Here is a 21090-nt window from a genome sequence, read left to right as displayed (position 1 = left end):
AAAGTGACAAAATGCCTATAGCAAAACACCTGTTTAAAGGCCCTAGAGGAAGCTTCTCCTCTAGCGCAACATGTATGAGTAGATTATACTTTTGTAGGCCCGTCTAATCGGCGAGATCCCTGTATGTTGTTATAACACCATCCTGTAGCTGTTCGCCTGTCAGGGCTGAGTCAAAACCTTGGTGTCTGTCAATTACTATTCCTTTACACCGACTCTCAGCATATGACTCCTCTCTCAACCATGTGCGCTCTTGACATGAGCATGATGAACGACAATACCGACTGTGAATCTAAATTTCACGAACTCCTTTTCCATACCTGTGCATTTTCTTGATCGAAAGTGTTGACAAATGAGCTGTGTTAGCCTTCTAACATGCGTGACACTTCTCATGTACCTACAGAATTGACATTTCAATAGGCTAAACGTACAAGAGCAACAGCGTTTAGATGTGAATAGGTTACATTGAACTAACTACTGGAAAGCAATGCAATAGAAATGCTTTTCTATTTGAGTGCAAAACTATCAGTCGGCATGATCTCGCTGCAATGTGCCGAACTAAATGTAAACGTAACCCGTCACTGTTGACCCGCGGGAAATGCAGACGGTTACCTGTTCCAGGTGTCTCCGGTACCCACTTCAGCGGACCAATCTGTCGCACCTGGAAAGCGGTCTTCACCTCATGACAGCTGTACGCGCCAACATCCTCTACTTTCAGCAGAAACAGAACAGCCAGCCAAATCCAGCAGAAGTTTACACGTGTGCATATTGCTCGGAACATTGCCGCATCTCAATCCAGGTATCAATAGGTTAGTGTAAATCGATGATTTCACCGCCGGTTAAGAAAATGTACGACACAAATAAAATGGAGCGGTTGTTACAATTAAACGTCCATGACACGAGGTCTGCATCGGGTTCTCACATTATTGGTTTTGATGCATAAAGGCCCTTCCACACTGAGCCTATAGGATCTTGTCTTGAGGAGGGGAGAGACGGTATTGTAGTAGACGAAGATTTGTAGACGTCCCACACTCAACAGGCGCTGTTCGACTGCGTGCATGCTTCTCTCCCCCAAGCCATGCGCTTCTCTCTCCAAAGCTATACACACGCGTTCACTCTCCCCCCCACCCTCTATGATCAGTTAACTGGTGTCAGATATGAATAAATAATACCTCATTTTCAGGTTGGGCTATTTCATTTAATCAAAGATTTTCTGTAGGCTATATTTCAAGTGTCACGTTTTTAATGTCACATGCACACAGTGAAATGGCTATCTTGCAAGCTCTAACTGCAACAATGCAGTAATCAATAACAATGTAATACTAAACGTAACATATGGCTTCATGATAGATTGTGCATTAACATAGAACTATATCGTGTTCCCATATGGTCTAGACTAGATTCTCGAGAGTCTAGACTCATTGGTGGGTCACTGGTGATTCCTTTTAGGTCAGGCTGACATTTTATTCATGTATTAGACCTCTGGGAAATCCATAGCCTACACTTTACATCTGTCACACCCACAACACAACAACTAAGGAGACCAAAATCAAATCAAATGTTATTCGTCACGTACACCGTTTACGGCCGGTATAAAAGGTTCATCGAAATGCTTGTGCACTAGCTCCCTCAACATTGCAGTACAATAATCAATAATCAGAGTCAAATAAAAAATAAATATATTACAAGTAGAAGAGGTAGGTAGCCCTAGTATGCTCAATAGCCTGTGTACATAATACCGAATGGGCACACACCAGTTGAATCAACATTGTTTCCACATCATTTCAATAAAATTAGGTTAAACCAACGTGGAATAAACGTTCATTTGACGTCTATGCCCAGTGGGTAGGATATTTATATTTGGTGTATGGCCAATATACCATGGCTAAGGGCTTTTTTTATGCACGACACGGTGCCTGGATACAGCCGTTAGCCATGGTATATTGGCCATATACCACAAACCCCTGAGGTCCCTTAATGCTATTATAAACTGGTTACCAACGTAATTAGAGCAGTAAGAAGTAATTTTGGGGCATACCGGTAGTATATGGTCTGATACACCATGGCTTTCAGCCGATCAGCATTCAGGTCTCGAACCACCCAGTTTATAAAACAGTATAGATAATGACATCTTATATTAACCCAATAAAGTGCATGGTTGATCAATTCAAAATATACATCTTTAATGGTTTCAATGTGTCACTTGAGTTTGACAATCTGACATATCAGGCTCTTTATAAAACAACTTTCATAAAACATTTTAAACAATTATTTATTATGCAAATAGGCCTATATGGTCTTAGGAATCAAATTCCAGATGACAGAATAATATTTTGGTGAATGGTGACAGTGAAAAACTTACCCGAACACGAACTTTCTGACTACCATGCTGGAGCAAATACAGGACTGTTTTGTGTACTTTTACTGCCCTCTGCTGGTGAAATTGCGAAGCACACAATTTATTTCATTTAACTAGGAAAGTCAGTTAAGAACAAATTCTTATTTACAATGACGGGCTACCCTGGGCCAATTGTGCACCGCCCCATGGGACTCCCAATCACGGCCGGATGTGATGCAGCCTGGATACGAACCAGGTACTGCAGTGACCCCTCTTGCACTGGGATGCATTGTCTTACTCGGGAGCCCAATACACTTGCAGCCTATGAATTCAGATAATTCACACAAATTACAAAATGTATTATTTGCTACATTCTATTGTTTCCAGGTTATAAAATGCTTAAATTAGTGGTTGTGGTAGTCAGTGGTTGCGTAAACAAACCCAAAAGGCAAAGGGTGCATTGCAGTCTCTCCTTTCTCATTGCTTTGAATGTAAGGAAGGCATTTTTGCAATTTAGTGGACTATCCCATTAGACCAGGGCTCTACATTAACGTTTTTCGCCACTTGTCATTCGGGATAGTAGGACTGATTCTTTACATGTCCGAAAGCTCAAGTCACCCCCCCCCCCAATGGAGGGCTGCTGGTCTCTGATACCATGTATTATATATCTCCTGCCGTTGTGGGCACTTAACCCCCCACAAAGTAAAATACTTTACTGGTAGTCTTCTGATTAAAACACGTGTGGTCCGTCAACCCTCCATCTGCAGAGCTACTGGGTGTGCAGGCTTTTCATCCAACCCTGCTCAAACACACTTATCAAGGTCCTGCTGAGCAGCTGATTTTTCTTTTTTACAATAAGGTGTGTTCAAGCAGGGTTGGAGCAAAAGCCTGCACATCCAATAGCTCTCAAGGACTCTCCAGGAGGGTTGGCCACCCTGCAACACTACAATAACAAACAAATACGTTTTATGGCTTTATAAAAAATTATTCCCTCACTCAATGAACCAGGGGTCAAATGGCTAGGGTGCGCGAGGTAGTGAACTAATGTCACGTCCTGACCATAGTAAGATGTTATTTTCTATGGTAGAGTAGGTCAGGGCGTGACGGGGTGTTTTGTGTTTTTCTATGTTTTCAATTTCTATGTTCTTAGGTTCTAGTTTTTGTATTTCTATGTTGGTTTGTTTGGGATGATCTCCAATTGGAGGCAGCTGGTCCTGGTTGTCTCTAATTGGAGATCATACTTAAGTAGGGGTTTTTCTTCCTGGGTGTTGTGGGTGATTTATTTTTGAGTAGTGTTTGTTTCTCTGCATCACGGTTTGTTCTTTTGTCGATTCAGTTATTTATGTATTGCAAAGTTTCACAGATTAACTAAAATGTGGAACTACACACACGCTGCACTTTGGTCCTCTACTCCTTTCGACAGCCGTGACAGAATCACCCACCACCAAAGGACCAAGCAGCGTGAGATGGACCAGTGGACTATTGAGGAGATAAGGGGGAGTATATCCAGGGCTTTAGAGGATTTAGGTGCAGGAGAAAGGCGCCTCCCATGGGAACAGGTGGAGGCAGCGAGAGCGCAGCAACAAGGGAAGCACGAGCGGCAGCCCCCCACACGGGGAGATTGGCAGAGTCAGGTTGGAGACCTGAGCCAACTCCTCGTGCTTACCGTGAGGTGCGTGTCACCAGTCTGACGCCACCTGTGTCAGCCCCACGCATCAGGTCTCTAGTGTGCCTGCCCAGTCTGGTGTGTCCTGTTCCTGCTCCTTGCCCTGAGGTGCGTGTTACCAGTCTGGCGCCACCTGTGCCAGCTTCACACATCAGGCCTCCAGTGTGTCTTCCCAGTCCGGAGCTTCCGGCGACGTCCCCAGTCCGGAGCTTCCGGCGACGTCCCCCAGTCCGGAGCTTCCGGCGACGTCCCCCAGTGCGGAGCTTCCGGCGACGTCCCCCAGTCCGGAGCCTCCGGCGACGTCCCCCAGTCCGGTGAGACCTGTTCCGGCTCCACGTACGAAGCCTCCAGTGATGATCCATGGCCCGGAGCCTGTAGGGATGATCCATGGCCCGGAGCCTGTAGGGATGATCCATGGCCCGGAGCCTGTAGGGATGATCCATGGCCCGGAGCCTGTAGGGATGATCCATGGCCCGGAGCCTGTAGGGATGATCCATGGCAAGAAGCCTGTAGGGATGATCCATGGCGCGGAGCCTGCAGTGATGATCCATGGCGCGGAGCCTGTAGCGACGGTCTCCAGCCCGGAGCGGCCTGCAGCCCGGAGCCTCCGGTGGCGGCCTGCAGTACGGAGCCTCCGGCAATGATCTACAGTCCAGTTCCTCCGACGACGATCCATGGCGCAGAGCCTGCAGTGATGATCCATGGCGCGGAGCCTGTAGCGACGGTCTCCAGCCCGGAGCGGCCTGCAGCCCGGAGCCTCCGGTGGCGGCCTGCAGTACGGAGCCTCCGGCAATGATCTACAGTCCAGTTCCTCCTCCGACGATCCATGGCGCAGAGCCTGCAGTGATGATCCATGGCGCGGAGCCTGTAGCGACGGTCTCCAGCCCGGAGCGGCCTGCAGCCCGGAGCCTCCGGTGGCGGCCTGCAGTACGGAGCCTCCGGCAATGATCTACAGTCCAGTTCCTCCTCCGACGATCCACGGTCCGGTGGTACTGAAGCAGAGGGATCAGCGGGTGGAGCGGGGGTTACACCCCAGAGCCGCCTCCTCTGCTGGAGGATCCGCTGGAGGATAAGGTTATGTGGACTGCACTAGAGCCGCCATAGACAGGCGTTACCCACCCTACCCTTCCTTTTGTTTGTTTTTTGGGGGGGGGTTGTTGTGTTTAGGTGCGGTCGGAGTCCGCACCTTTGGGGGGGGGGGGTACTGTCACATCCTGACCATAGTAAGATGTTACTTTCTATGGTAGAGTAGGTCAGGGCGTGACAGGGGGTGTTTTGTGTTTTTCTATGATTTCTATGTTCTTAAGTTCTAGTTTTTGTATTTCTATGTTGGTTTGTTTGGGATGATCTCCAATTGGAGGCAGCTGGTCCTCGTCTCTAATTGGAGATCATCCTTAAGTAGGGGTTTTTCTTCCTGGGTTTGTGGGTGATTATTTTTGATTAGTGTTTGTTTCTCCTCTGCGTCAGTTTGTTGTTTTGTCGATTCAGTTTATTTATGTATTGCAAAGTTTCACAGATTAAATAAAATATGGAACTACACAGCTGCACTTTGGTCCTCTACTCCTTTCGACAGCCGTGACAACTAAGATGTTTGTCTATTTGTAAGGTTAAAATGTTCAGTGGAGATGATGACAGCATAGGCGTTACTTCTCAATTAGGCTATTCTAATAATATATATTTTTTACTTTGTCAGATTTACATGGCCAGTATTGAAGAGAATCCTAGCAAATTTTGAGCGCTTGAGAGACGGTTTTACAACAGGGTATGCAGCGTTGGTTTCATCAATTGCGACCCATATATCAACTGTGTTAGCCTTTTGCGGTTAAGTTATTTTAGGACATCGGACACGACATGAATACATTTTAATAGTTAACTAGCGAAATAACCCAGCCAAACTACACAATATGATTTGAATTGGCTATCTAGTTACAGTAGTCTGTTGTATATCATTATTTGACCTGCTGCCCAAACGTCTCTATCTCCTCTGGCAACAGCCCACTGGCGCACACGCAGGTGATGCACACACCATGAACTTTCCAGGATTTTCATTGATGAACAAAAATATGATAGAATTTGGAAAATAATTCAGCAGAAATTATCAAGAAATGTGCAAACGCGGCTCCCTTTGATCTCAAAAAGGCATCTCGCGACTTCATGATTGAAAGACCGCTCATGCCTACAATAATTGTACTCTGATATTTTATTTCGATTTTTTTTTTTTTATTCATCATACAAAATAATCAATTTACATCCCTACATCAAACATTTCTAACAAAACAAAACAGGTATAAACAAGAAAATACTAAATACATATAAATAACAAAGTATATATTAAACTTTTTTTTTTTTAAAGAGACAATTCTAGTGCAATTGTATTCACTCAGAAAAAATATGGTTCAGAAGGATGTTATTCTTATTGTTATTCACTATGGATAATGTCTTTAAAAATATTTTTAATGTTGGTATAGAATTCTGTAATTTTGTTTGTGTATAAAGTATTTGGCAAAAATAATTGTAAAAAATCCCAATTATTTCAATGGTCTTGTTATCATTGCAATAGTAACATATATCTTCATATCAAAAACATGGGTAGTGTTCATAATGCTAAATAAGTATTCCTCAAGGTTTTTCTATCACAGATTTACATTCATAGAATAAGTGAGTCAGATTTTCACTTTCTTTTTAGCAGAAAATGCAGATATCATCAATATCTATTAGGAATCAGGTTAAGACCCCGATGCAGACTGTCGAAGTAACAATGTTTATTATAGCAACAGGGGCAGGTAACAGGTGAAGGCAGGCAGGGTCAAATCAGGCATAGGTCAGTAATCCAGAGGTAGGGCAAAGGTACAGCAGGCGGGCGGGCTCAGGGTCAGGCCAGGCAGAGTAGTCGGGAAGGCGGGCTCTTGGTTGCAGACGGCGATATGATTGGTTGTCGCAACCAGAAATTTCCTCGACTCACCGTTGTCAGGGGCAAGGAGACACATCCTATACCTGCAAGGGGCTTTTGACTATCAACATTTTATGTAAGAAAAATGTATCTTGAATATATGTTTGTTAGTGGTACACTGTTATTAGTCCAAATCAAAATAAAGGCTAAAGTAAAGACTGTTTACTGAAAGAAAAACATGCTGCAGCCTGAATCATTGTGAGAACGCATGGCAGAGTACTTTCAGGCCACCCCATCCCCGCCCTTTGAATACACCGCATGCCATGTCAATGAAACATAACTCAGGGCTGGATGGATAAAAAGAAAGCAATAGAACAACAGAACAAAGTAAAAGAGAGAAAAACCACATAACTAGAATCAAACTTCAACGTTTTATTCTAACACAAAAAGCAACTGCGTTGGCCGGGAATCGAACCCGGGTCAACTGCTTGGAAGGCAGCTATGCTCACCACTATACCACCAACGCTTGGCTGAAATTTAACGCGGAGTGTTCAGTTTTTGAAAGTGTAAAAATATACAAGTTACATGAAGATATTAATTTCAAAGGGTGATTCAAACCAAATATTTAATTTCTTTGGCCGAGAATCGAACCCGAGTCTACAGCTCAGAAGACAGCTACACACAACACTATACCACCAACGCTTGACTGCATATCTAGCTGTAACTGTCCGCTTTTGAAAGTGAAAGAAAGCCTACGTCTTACATTACCAGATTCATTTAATTTTAATGTTAGGATAAATAATCCTTGCATTGTAACAAACACTTTGCATTATAGCACCTCTACAACGTACCATTAGCCAATTGAAGTGTTTGAATTTGATATAAATTTGAATAGAATTTCGGCACAGTACAAACACTATATTATCTCGCCTACATTTTACTCTCACGTGGGCTAAAGAGACTGTTGGTAAAATCAGTGCCCCCTGTGAGGATCGAACTCACGACCTTCAGATTATGAGACTGACGCGCTACCTACTGCGCTAAGGAGGCTTCTGTTGTATGTGATAATTACATCATGCAAGAATGTTTCTGATTTGTCAATTCACTATTGGTCAATTTATTATCATATGAATATAGACCGTTAATTGGACATCAAAGCAATTATCATAACTGAGAGTAAAGAATACATCAACCCCTAGCCCTGTCCCTGTAATAATTAGTAAGTAGGCATTTCGTTGGACGGTGTACACCATGTGTAACCCATGGCGCCGGAGGGGATAGCTGCTGTTTTTCCGGCTCCTGACCAACTGTACTATTTTGTTAGTTTTTTCGTGTTGGTTGTAACATATTTTGTACATAATGTTGCTGCTAACCGTCTTTTATGACTGAAAAGAGCTTCTGGACATCAGAACAGAGATTACTCACTTCGAATTGGACAAATATTCCAACGCGAAGGATATACTGCTTTCTCGAGAACAAGCCCAAATCCTCGTCATTTGCGTGAACACGGCGAAAAACAGCTGAGCCACATTTGCCTGGTCACATACACTCTCCAAATGTAACATGCACCTGAAATGTGAGCCACCACCCCTCTTTTCGACTCAGCCCGATAGTGGACATCACATGTTCAAATCAAATCAAATTCTATTAGTCACATGCGCCAAATAAAACAGCTGTAGACCTTACAGTGAAATGCTTACTTACAAGCCCCTAAACAACAATGCAGTTTTAAAAAACGAATAAGAATAAGAAAGAAAAGGAACAAGTAATTCAAGAGCAGCAGTAAAATAACAATAGCAAGACTATGATTAGATCTTCAGGAGTCTTATGGGTTGGGGGTAGAAGATGTTTAGAAGTCTCTTGGCGCTCCGGTACCGCTTGCCTTGCGGTAGCAGAGAGAACAGTCTATGACTAGGGTGGCTGGAGTCTTTGACAATTTTTAGGGCCTTCCTCTGACACCGCCTGGTATAGAGGTCCTGGATGGCAGGAAGCTTGGCCAGTGATCTACTGGGCCGTAAGCACTACCCTCTGTAGTGCCTTGCGGTCGGAGGCCAAACAGTTGCCATACCAGGCAGTGATGCAACCAGTCAGGATGCTCTCAATGGTGCAGCTGTAGAACCTTTTGAGGATCTGAGGACCCATGCCAAATCCTTTCAGTCTCCTGAGGCGGAATAGGATTTGTCGTGCCCTCTTTACAACGGTCTTGGTGTGCTTGGACCATGTTAGTTTGTTGGTGATGTGGACACCAAGGAACTTGAAGCTCTCAACCTGCTCCACTACAGCTCCGTCGACAAGAATGGGGGCATACTCGGTCCTCCTTTTCCTGTAGTCCACAATCATCTCCATTTGTCTTGATCACGTTGAGGGAGAGGTTGTTGTCCTGGCACCACACGGCCAGGACAACAATATACTACCCACCACTGCGACCTGTACGCTCTCGTTGGCTGGCCTTCGCTTCATACTCGTCGCCAAACCCACTGGCTCCAGGTCATTTACAAGACCCTGCTAGGTAAAGTCCCCCTATATCTCAGCTCACTGGTCACCATAGCAGCACGCGCTCCAGCAGGTATATCTCTCTGGTCACCCCCAAAGCCAATTCCTCCTTTGGCAGTCTCTCCTTCCAGTTCTCTGCTGCCAATGACTGGAACGAACTACAAAAATCTCTGAAACTGGAAACACTTATCTCCCTCACTAGCTTTAAGCACCAGCTGTCAGAGCAGCTCACAGATCACTGCACCTGTATATAGCCCATCTATAATTTAACCTAAACAACTACCACTTCCCCTACTGTATTTATTTATTTATTTAGCTCCTTTGCACCCCATTATTTCTATTTCTACTTTGCACTTTCTTCCACTACAAATCTACCATTCCAGTGTTTTACTTGCAATATTGTATTTACTTTGCCACCATGGCCTTTTTTGCCATTACCTCCCTTATCTCACCTCATTTGCTCACATTGTATATAGACTTATTTTTCTACTGTATTATTGACTGTATGTTTGTTTTACTCCATGTGTAACTGTGTTGTTGTATGTGTCGAACTGCTTTGCTTTATCTTGGCCAGGTCGCAATTGTAAATGAGAACTTGTTCTCAACTTGTCTACCTGGTTAAATAAAGGTGAAATATATCTATATTTTTAAATGTACCGAATAAGTAAAAAAAAAAAAAAAACGTTACAAACAACCCCCCCCCAAAAATTGGAATTGAAGAATGTATGCGAGTGCAAATAGCAATCCTAGACCATTTCTTTAAATAACTTGTCCTATAGGCTAATAACGGTATAATCTCGATCAATTACTTTATTTACCTATCCAATAAATCGGTTATAGGGTTTTTACAACTCCCATTCATTACAATTATTTCAAACTTCTTGTTTTCAGTTTCCGTAGTGTAGTGGTTATCACGTTCGCCTAACACGCGAAAGGTCCCCGGTTCGAGACCGGGCGGAAACATGTTTTACAGTACCCTAGGGGGAAAAAAGTAATCCTTAGGATATTCAAATCCTGGTCTGGAGTCCTGCTCGTTTTTTGTTCTACCAAATAACTAATTGGACAAGTCTGCATGACCGCATTAAATGGTCCCGCTCCGCTCCCCCAGGACACCTCTTCCCCAGAGCTAAACAACCATATCAACGTAAACAATGTTAATTAAAGCTTCAGACATAACATAAAATAAGCTTAAACCTGTACAACAATGTCATGAATTCCACAGAACATAAACCTGTGACCATAAACTTCAGTCGTCCTCCCATTTCTCTTCACTGAGGCAGTTGCAAAGACAGACAAGCCTGTTGACATTTCCAGATGATAAAGCTTCTCTTCTTCTGTACGATATGCCCAGAGTGTGAAAACAACCTCTCACAAGGTAAAGATGTGGCAGGCGTTGCCAGGTACCGGTGCAATGCAAGCAAGCCTGGGGTGTACACCTACATGCTGTGACCACCACTACAGTGGACAGTCCTCCGTGTTGATGCTGGGCTCTGCTTTGTAATGCTCCACACGTTTCTCAATTGACTCCTCCTCTTCATCAGACTCAGACTCAACAAGAGGGCAGCTACCTTCTTTGCTGGCTCAGACTCTATTGCTTTATCAGTTTGCTGTGCAGGCCTCTCTTCCTTCAGCAAGTTGCTGACCAAAGCCCACACCTCGCCCCTCTCAGATCTGCAAAGGCACTTCAGGTCCTTAAACCTTTTCAAAATTATTCATTTTACGTTCATGATTTGATGCGAACCCTGACTGAAGCGACTAATGCATTTCCTGTACATCAGTTGTGTAAATCTTAGTTGTTTATGATGTCTGTAACTCCCCATCAGACTGCCAATCTGCACCCAGTCGGTGTCCCAGGTCTAAATTAGTCCTTGATTAGATGACAATGAAAAAAAACTGTCTAAAAGAAAAGTCATTGGCCAGTACGGGTATCGAACCCGCGACCTTCGCGTTATTAGCACGACGCTCTAACCAGCTGAGCTAACCGGCCATATATGTAGCTGAAAATAGTTAGGGATTAGAACCTTGTCAGCAGACATAGTTGAGTGCCATGATTAATTTGATCGTTTTATGCAATGGGCATGGGTCAATATCACAAAACAGTACAATTTGAACCACGCAACATTTTGCATTTTTATTTCAAAATGTATATTCCTTTTCTGTTTTACTATAAAAAGCGAAATATTAGACTTGTAGAAAAACATGTTGGCCAAGCTCCAGCACTTAATTATAAACACATTTTCAGTGAATCAGCCATATAATATGTCCACCCTGTTACAGACATGCACTTAACTGTCTTTAATTACTTTCATTGGACCATTTTTTTAAATAATTGAACCGAAACCGAACCGACCTCAAAAAGCACTAGTCGCTAAACACTACAATCTGTATGTAGTGAGTGTAAACTGAAGTTGCTCCAAGCAAATTATAACAGAGTATTGCTGGTGCAAACAGTCGATTTTCACTTCTCGTTTGTAGTCTGCCACCATTCTCTGTTTAGTGATAGCTAACTGTGACAAACTAGACATACCGGTAAAACATGTATTGTGTTTGGACACAGTCAAATACGTGAAAGGTCATCCTGTTGTTTCAGACCTCGTGGCGCAACGGTAGCGCGTCTGACTCCAGATCAGAAGGTTGCGTGTTCAAATCACGTCGGGGTCAAATCTTTTTAAAAGTCTGTTATAATTGAAAAACTAAAATTGTTGCCACATAGCTCCAACCTATAGAATCAGTGAGTATGTCATGAACTCAAATTAAAGCTGTTTTAATATTTAATCTAACATTCAAAATGTAAGCCCCAGACAAACGTAAGCAAACAACATGCCATTGCCAGGACAATATTTAAATATTTAACAACCTCATATTTGTCTCTGCTTGCACATGTGTGTAATGGGTGTGTACTCTGTTTACAAAGGATCTATAACAATATGAATAGACAAATTTCGGCCGTATTCAATCTGAAATATTGTTAAATGTTTTGGATAAAATTATAACTGAAAGAGTGTACACTTTGGGTGTGTTAGTAAATTCAATCTGGAGTGCCAGAGAGCGCTCTGGGCGTTCGTAAACTCGGAGCGTTGTCAGATTGTCCATTCGTAAATTCAGAGCGTTTCGGAGCACACACTGGAAGCTCTGGTCGAGGAGTGGTATGGGGGGTGATTCATGCCAGAATTAAGCCTCGTGAAGCTACTGATACTCATCAAGTCACCTAACGTCTTCATAGCGCCATAAAATAACGCCATTAATTAACATTGACTGTCAGTGGAGACAAGTTTGTTTCTAAGGCGTCAAACTGCCGACGCATTCACGTCACGTGACATGTAGACGTGTTCACGTCGTGTATCTTGTCACTGACATGTCACATGTCAGTTTGTGTGTAAGTTTATTATGATGTTATGTCTACATGTGTTACGCATTACGTGTTAGTTTAAGTGTCTGTTTAGTTCATCAATTTCATTTGTCGATTTAGCTAAAATAGGCTTATCATCTCAATGCAAAAATTATTAGGCTAGTTGATATCGCAGCCACCATTTCTGTGTAGATACATTGTGGGAAAAAGTATTTGATCCCCTGCTGATTTTGTACGTTTGCCCACTGACAAAGAAATGATCAGTCTATAATTTTAATGGTAGGTTTATTTGAACAGTGAGAGACAGAATAACAACAAAAAATCCAGAAAAACGCATGTCATAAATTTTATAAATTGATTTGCATTTTAATGAGGGAAGGCGAGACCCGGGAAAGCTTGGTGCTCTTTTGCTCCTAGCTGGGGTCAATATCCGTTAAGGTGAATACAGAAATCTCAGATGATAACTATTTGCATTTGCTGCCTCGTGGGGGGCGGTATTGCCATGCTGTCAGCAGTACCAACGCTGGCCCAGGGGTTTCTCCAAATAGTTAATCTCAAGGCTAACCACTGGGTCACGTTAAGTAACCGCCACTTCCTGGTAGGTACTGTTAAGGTGTATGACTCCATGGGCATGACTCCACCCTGGAGTTTCTCTCACAACTCATCTCTCTATCTTTTCCAGGGACCATCCCTTACCAACCCCACTGACATCAAAAATTAGACATGTATCCTTTCTTTTCTGTCTGCCATTAACATTAACCCTGCTCCTGTTTTCCAGGACCTAGGGATTCTGACACCCAGACATGGATCCACCTGATGTCCTCCATTACCAACCACCCTCCAACTTTTCATTACATCAGCTACTGTTATTGTCAAGTTTCATTATCTGCTAAGAAAGAGCAAGACAACTATCATACTGGGCACATAATTAGCTAAAAACACTAGCACTACAAACACTCAGAACAAAGAGGGCAGCAGCGCCTGGACTTTGAAGTTTCCCTCTTAGAGTCCACTACCTGTTGAAAAACAAGTGACAGGCAGAACCTACCATCCACACAAGACCCCTGTCTTCTCTAATCCACACACCAGAATTCTGTATTTCAGTCTGATTGCCATGTGAGTGTACAAAAAATCTGAAAGTAAATTGACACATGTACAAAAAATATCAATGGTTATGTATTTAAATCTGAAATATTGCTAGATTGGTTTTCACAGCCGTTTCATAAGGTTTTCGTTATTGTCAATTGTAACGTATCCCTTGATGGTATTTGTTAGTTCAACATTATTAATTGTATCATAAGACATACAATAGATATATATTCAACCACAAGGGTGCACTAATGAGCTATGATTGTTTAAATCATACTTGAGGACAAAATTTATTTCAGTAAGGGAATGCCTGTTTAAAATGAAAACATGCCAGCCGGACAAGCCAGTGTATGAATCAAATTAATTTGCATATGAATGGAGTGGAAATTAGTTCACTTTGTGATCTGTAAGGTAAGTAGCATTAATGTGTGTGTGTGGGGGGGGGCATTGAAATTATATTATGTAACCTTGATGCCTGTTTATTCATAAACAGCAGAAGATGGTAAATAACATTAATCACAATTGTTAGCCTATGCAAATTAATAAGAATACATTTAGCCTAATTGGTAATATGACGTGGGGGAAAGTCAGGATCCTAGTCAAGCTTTTGTTTGTAAATTCCAGATTAAATATAGGTCTTCATGTGTATCAAATCTTTAGGCAATTGTGGGCTAAATCAATGACAAACAGCTTAAATGTTCAGGCTTCATCATGACCTGTGATCGAAACAGGCTGGGGTGTTTTCGGTTCCGTTTAGTCTAAGAATATGTATAAGAACGCAACTGCACTGAAATGAATAGCCTGGTTCAATGGGATTCTCCTGAACAATAAATGTTTTTGTATGTTAAGCGATTTTGGTCTATGCATAGACCCATACCAATTCTAACTTTTTGGTATTTTGCATTAGGCATAGCTCTACATTACAGAGCATTTAATTAACCAACCACATTTTCCTGGGGTGTTTAGGCTGCTCAAGACCTTCGATAGACTAGTAGACTGCGTAAAAAGTCGTGGAGTTTATCATTGTTATAGCCTAGATCGCTTTATAAAATCTGTACCGTTGCTTTTCCTATGGCTAAGCAAACAAGTGGTAGCCTATGCTTTTTGTACATCTCTATAACAAGGCCTACATCCTCACATACACCCTCAATTCGAACCCTGCGTTTAACCATCTCCACAGAAATGTATAGAAGAATAATTGCATGGTGACAGTGATTGTGTCTGTTAATCCAGTAACCTGAGAAGTGGGGGGAAAACGAGGTCAAATCATGACATCAGTCATTATTCAGGTCAGAGAAAGATGCCAGAAATTCCGAGTTGGATGACTGTTCAAAACAAAAATCCTAGTGTGAGCTCGTTTTTTTCAGAGTTCCAAGTTGTCATGAAAGCACTGAAGTCGGAAGATCATAAATTGCCGACTTCCGAGTTGTTTTGAGTGCGCCACTAGAGACCTAGACTACCCCAACAAAGAAAAGGAAAGGGGGATACCTACCAGTTGTACAACTGAAATGTGTTTTCCGCATTTAACCCAACCCCTCTGAATCAGAGAGGTGCTGGGGCTGCCTTAATCGAAATCCACGTATTTGTAGCCCAGGGAACAGGGAAGTGCCTTGCCGGGGCGAAATTACAAAAAAAGTTTGTCCTTGTTCATCCTTCTTCCAAGCCAAGTCATTCACCCAGCTGTCGAAGCACTTGGTCCCCTTAATTGTTCTCAGGTGGCTCTCCTTCTCATGCGCCCTGTCCATGTTCAGTCTCACCTTGGTTGATAATAGAAATAAATGCAATTTTATTTCATATTATTACAAATACATCTCTTATATATCTCTTGGAAGGCCAGAAAATAAATTAACAGCTGACTATAATTTTTCCCTGGTCAAAAACCTCCACATCCTCCTCAGTGCATGCCTGAAGGTGGTCCTCGAAGGCGTTTTGATCTGGTTCCACAACTTCCACCACATCAGGTGGAGTATCAGTGACGTCAAAGTACGTTATACAAAACAGCAAAAGAAAAACACTAAGTCAATCGAAAAAAATTATACTACAGTATATGCAATGTTATATACAATTGCATTGTTTACGACAGTTAACTGCTGCGGCTCTCCTCCATATAGCAGGCGATAGAGTGAACACTGCTGTGTTGTGTGAAAAGATAATTACCTTCAGATTGTCCTTCCACCATTCCTGGTACTCGTCAAGAGCCTTGCCCATGGCAGTCCCGTTGGTCCGTTCATCCAAACGTGAAGTCACCATACATCTACACATTATATATAAAACTCACTGTACTATCAGTGTCAATTTCGGAAAAAAACTATATTACTGGACGCCTATCCGAACCAATGCTACTGTGACCTTCCTGGTCCCGTCCCTCAAGTCAGTGAGTCAACACAGGAAGGAGTAATGGATGGATAGTTCATTTATTTCCAAAGCTGCAATCATGGGACACACACAGTATGGATGAATGATGAGTAGTCAACGGGATATAAATAGCACTCCCACAGCAATTCTCCATAGATCTGCTCTATAATATACTAACAAATGAACAATTGAAATGTGTATCAAAGTCATTGTGATCGTATAGTGGATTTAACAATTTCTAATAATTCCTAATTTACTGTAATAAAAATATATTGTTTCCATGTGTAATCTCATATTCACAACATCAGAATAAACTATCATCCATTTTAGTATTCAAAATATACTGCTCAAAAAAATAAAGGGAACACTTAAACAACACATCCTAGATCTGAATGAAAGAAATAATCTTATTAAATACTTTTTTCTTTACATAGTTGAATGTGCTGACAACAAAAATCACACAAAAATAATCAATGGAAATCCAATTTATCAACCCATGGAGGTCTGGATTTGGAGTCACACTCAAAATTAAAGTGGAAAACCACACTACAGGCTGATCCAACTTTGATGTAATGTCCTTAAAACAAGTCAAAATGAAGCTCAGTAGTGTGTGTGGCCTCCACGTGCCTGTATGACCTCCCTACAACGCATGGGCATGCTCCTGATGAGATGGCGGATGGTCTCCTAGGGGATCTCCTCCCAGACCTGGACTAAAGCATCCGCCAACTCCTGGACAGTCTGTGGCGTTGGTGGATGGAGCGAGACATGATGTCCCAGATGTGCTCAATTGGATTCAGGTCTGGGGAACGGGCGAGCCAGTCCATAGCATCAATGCCTTCCTCTTGCAGGAACTGCTGACACACTCCAGCCACATGAGGTCTAGCATTGTCTTGCATTAGGAGGAACCCAGGGCCAACCGCACCAGCATATGGTCTCACAAGGGGTCTGAGGATCTCATCTCGGTACCTAATGGCAGTCAGGCTACCTCTGGCAAGCACATGGAGGGCTGTGCAGCCCCCCAAAGAAATGCCACCCCACACCATGACTGACCCACTGCCAAACCAGTCATGCTGGAGGATGTTGCAGGCAGCAGAACGTTCTCCACGGCGTCTCCAGACTGTCACGTCTGTCACATGTGCTCAGTGTGAACCTGCTTTCATCTGTGAAGAGCACAGGGCGCCAGTGGCGAATTTGCCAATCTTGGTGTTCTCTGGCAAATGCAAAACGTCCTGCACGGTGTTGGGCTGTAAGCACAACCCCCACCTGTGGATGTTGGGCCCTCATACCACCCTCATGGAGTCTGTTTCTGACCGTTTGAGCAGACACATGCACATTTGTGGCCTGCTGGAGGTCATTTTGCAGGGCTCTGGCAGTGCTTCTCCTGCTCCTCCTTGCACAAAGGTGGAGGTAGCAGTCCTGCTGCTGGGTTGTTGCCCTCCTACGGCCTCCTCCACGTCTCCTGATGTACTGGCCTGTCTCCTGGTAGCGCCTCCATGCTCTGGACACTACGCTGACAGACACAGCAAACCTTCTTGCCACAGCTCGCATTGATGTGATATCCTGGATGAGCTGCACTACCTGAGCCACTTGTGTGGGTTGTAGACTCCGTGTCATGCTACCACTAGAGTGAAAGCTCCGCCAGCATTCAAAAGTGACCAAAACATCAGCCAGGAAGCATAGGAACTGAGAAGTGGTATGTGGTCACCACCTGCAGAACCACTCCTTTATTGGGGGTGTCTTGCTAATTGCCTATAATTTCCACCTGTTGTCTATTCCATTTGCACAACAGCATGTGAAATTTATTGTCAATCAGTGTTGCTTCCTAAGTGGACAGTTTGATTTCACAGAAGTGTGATTGACTTGGAGTTACATTGTGTTGTTTAAGTGTTCCCTTTATTTTTTGAGCAGTGTATATCAAATGAACCTGAGAAATTACTCAACGTCACACTCTTGTGGCGAAGAAATATAATATCTAGAATGTAACACATATTTTCCTAAGCTAACAAAACCAGGCTAATACGCTTTTAGCTGGTGCTCATAAATTACTAAAACATATACTTTATACATTTGTCATAAATTACCTGCAATCATGGGACACACACAGTATGGATGAATGATGAGTAGTCGACAGGATATAAATAGCACTCCTAAAGAAGATGCATTTTCAAGTTAGCTACCAACTTCAAAGAGGGAACTTTAGCTAGCATAAAACCCACATGGCTAACTGAAATTCTGCAAATAACATATAAGTGGCTTATTTGACTGCAAACCAACAACATTAGTTACTAATGACATAAATTGCCAATGTATGACGTAAAATGTGGATTTTATGATGTAATGTCAACTTTATACATTTCTATCACGGGACCATTCAATGTTCAACTCACCCACAGCAATTCTCCATAGATCTGCTGTGAATTACCCAGAATCCCATACCTTTATCACTGACCAGAATCCCATACCTTTACCACTGAGTGTATTAGACAATGTAAACACACTAATCCACCAGGAAGTGGCATAACACCCATTTTATGCAGGAATTTAACAACTTATTACACCGTTACACTGCAACCATTACATTAAACTGACATTGACTAAAACCAACTAGGCTAGGGCTAACTACTATAGCGCTTAGGCAAGCTAAATTTGGTTAGCATCAAGCCAGAGAACTGTTAAACGCTATTTTCATGTAAACCATTAACGTTAGCAACCTAGCCTAACTCCATTACTTACTTACAAAGGGGAAAATACCAACCAGTTTTTCTCTCAGTTAAAACTGCTTTCAAACATTACCAGACTGTGTAATTAACCATGTTACCTCAATATTTTGAGTCATATTGCATTTTTGCACATTACATACCTGAATTAGTAGGGTAAAATGACGAGACGGAGAAACGTTCGTTTTCAGAACTAGACATTCTCCATAATGAAGAAGAAATGTGAAATATCTCACTAACTCACTTCATTGACGTCAAAGCTCCCCTAGCGGCAGTAATTATATACATACATTAAATGCAAATACTTGGGAGGCAAAATAAACAAAATAAAACATAGAAAATATGACCATACATATGTGTGTCACATACACATGGCATATGCTTGAGTACCACCTTGGCATCTCTGATCTGCTTGCCTCAATAAATTAATACTATAATTAATACTAATAATATTTCCTAATAATATCACAACTTAAATATAGCCTACTTAATCCTCAATTGGATCAAGGACATCTTGGTAATTATTTTCATTGTGTCGAATAAGGAAACTATCTGGGGCAGACACTCAAATCGCTTCTGCCGCTTGTAATATATATTTTTTAATTTCAAAAATGTCTTTGTCGCCACTGAGCTCTCAAATAACGTGCCAGTCTCTCACTCTATGAACGGTCACTGCAATCAGGATTCCTTGGGACGTCCTTACCCTAAACTAACACTAAATTTAACCAACTTACATTTATACTTGATAGCGGTGTGGACAGCCCAAGGATTCTGAATAGCACGGACCCTCTGGAAAAGTCTATGAAGTGCTCTATTCGACTGAAGGGACGTTCCAAGGATTCCGAATAGCAACTATGAACTCCTCTGAAAGTCATGGACACAACTCATATTGGTTGTCTGATGTTGAACTGGTAACAACACAGTCTGTGATTGGCTAAAAACATTTAGATCTGTATACAACGAGATAAGATAACATACCATGCCATGAGGTGTCGAGGGAAAGACAGATTATCTATAGATTGGACATCATCTTTTTGTTTCGGTCCCGTGTGGCTCAGTTGGTAGAGCATGGTGTTTGCAACGCCAGGGTTGTGGGTTCGATTCCCACGGGGGACCAGTATGGAGAAAAAAAAAGTATGAAATGTATGCATTTGCTACTGTAAGTTGCTCTGGATAAGAGCGTCTGCTAAATGACTAAAATGTAAATGTAGGCCATTAGCGATAACAGGAAATACACAAGCCGTAGGCTAAGTAATAGTTCAAGGTGGCTATGTCGGAATGTCTGCTTGCACGGGAAAAATTTTAAGTTTCTAACATTTCGGGTTGCGATTTAATTAATATAAATCTAAACTATGCACATTATAACATTCCTTAACACGCGACGAAGGTGTTGGTATCAGGTCATGTAAGGCAGACGTTAGTATGGCGTTGGTATCATGTCATTCAGGAGGTACGGTTGCCTAGGCTTATATATGTCCCTTATCACCCCCCATAGAGTAGGGTTGATCCGAGCGTTCTGCCCTTACAACTGCAGTCAATCACCCATGCTAACTGGCTAACGTTGGCTAGCTTGCTAGCTACTTCCAATCACAAATGGGAGAACTCCTCACTATGAACATTTTACTCGCCCTAGCAGAGCTGGTTAGGCTGTTTTCATGTTATCCAGAGCGTTGGTGACTGTAACTGTGCTGCTGGCAACAATTTAATTACGCTTTTTTTGCCGACGTTTACTGACAACCATATTCAACTGGTGTTGAGCGTTCGTACGTTCATAAATTATCCTGCGCTCTGGCACACTCAGACGAGAGCGCTCTGAAATCGGAGTAGAAACTAGAATGAATTTACGAACGTATCCTTTGAAAAAGGAGGGCTCGTCCGGGATTTGAACCCGGGACCTCTCGCACCCTAAGCGAGAATCATACCCCTAGACCAACGAGCCAAGATACACGCTTCCGGAATGATGTAGTTTTCTTCATGCTACAACAATGGCGTACTGACGTCTATAGTTTTGATTATCTCGGCCTGGTTTCCCGATGGCGATTAAATAAAATAAAATGTTATTAGTCACATGCGCCGAATACAACAGGTGTAGACCTTACAGTGAAATGCTTACTTAGGAGCCCCTAACCAACAATGCAGTTAAAAAAAATACGGATAAGAATAAGAAATAAAAGTAACAAATAATTAAAGTGCAGC

General features: G+C 42.5%; 1 protein-coding gene and 6 non-coding genes across 7 annotated transcripts in view; 2 read left to right on the top strand and 5 right to left on the bottom strand.

Annotated features, from left to right (window-relative positions):
* The window catches only part of LOC106568853 (glypican-5), a 202349-nt gene extending 201244 nt beyond the window's left edge, over positions 1-1105 (bottom strand). Inside the window, exon 1 of the mRNA XM_045693658.1 lies at positions 610-1105. Coding sequence (XP_045549614.1) covers positions 610-778 — 169 coding nt within the window. The 5' untranslated portion in view covers positions 779-1105. The remainder of the gene's footprint in view (positions 1-609) is intronic.
* Positions 1106-7345: 6240 nt separating this feature from the next.
* Positions 7346-7417, bottom strand: trnag-ucc (transfer RNA glycine (anticodon UCC)). The gene has a single exon. It is a non-coding gene; the product is annotated as a tRNA-Gly (tRNA).
* Positions 7418-7868: 451 nt separating this feature from the next.
* trnam-cau (transfer RNA methionine (anticodon CAU)) lies at positions 7869-7941 on the bottom strand. Its single transcript has one exon. It is a non-coding gene; the product is annotated as a tRNA-Met (tRNA).
* Positions 7942-10274: 2333 nt separating this feature from the next.
* trnav-aac (transfer RNA valine (anticodon AAC)) lies at positions 10275-10347 on the top strand. Its single transcript has one exon. It is a non-coding gene; the product is annotated as a tRNA-Val (tRNA).
* Positions 10348-11297: 950 nt separating this feature from the next.
* Positions 11298-11371, bottom strand: trnai-aau (transfer RNA isoleucine (anticodon AAU)). The gene has a single exon. It is a non-coding gene; the product is annotated as a tRNA-Ile (tRNA).
* Positions 11372-11973: 602 nt separating this feature from the next.
* Positions 11974-12045, top strand: trnaw-cca (transfer RNA tryptophan (anticodon CCA)). The gene has a single exon. It is a non-coding gene; the product is annotated as a tRNA-Trp (tRNA).
* Positions 12046-20761: 8716 nt separating this feature from the next.
* On the bottom strand, positions 20762-20833 carry trnap-agg (transfer RNA proline (anticodon AGG)). The gene has a single exon. It is a non-coding gene; the product is annotated as a tRNA-Pro (tRNA).
* Between the last annotated feature and the right edge of the window lie 257 nt (positions 20834-21090).

Source organism: Salmo salar, chromosome ssa14, assembly GCF_905237065.1.
Source record: "Salmo salar chromosome ssa14, Ssal_v3.1, whole genome shotgun sequence".
Classification (NCBI taxonomy): Eukaryota; Metazoa; Chordata; class Actinopteri; order Salmoniformes; family Salmonidae; genus Salmo; species Salmo salar.
Note: the sequence above shows the minus strand (reverse complement) of the source record. Positions and strands in the feature narration are given on the sequence as shown.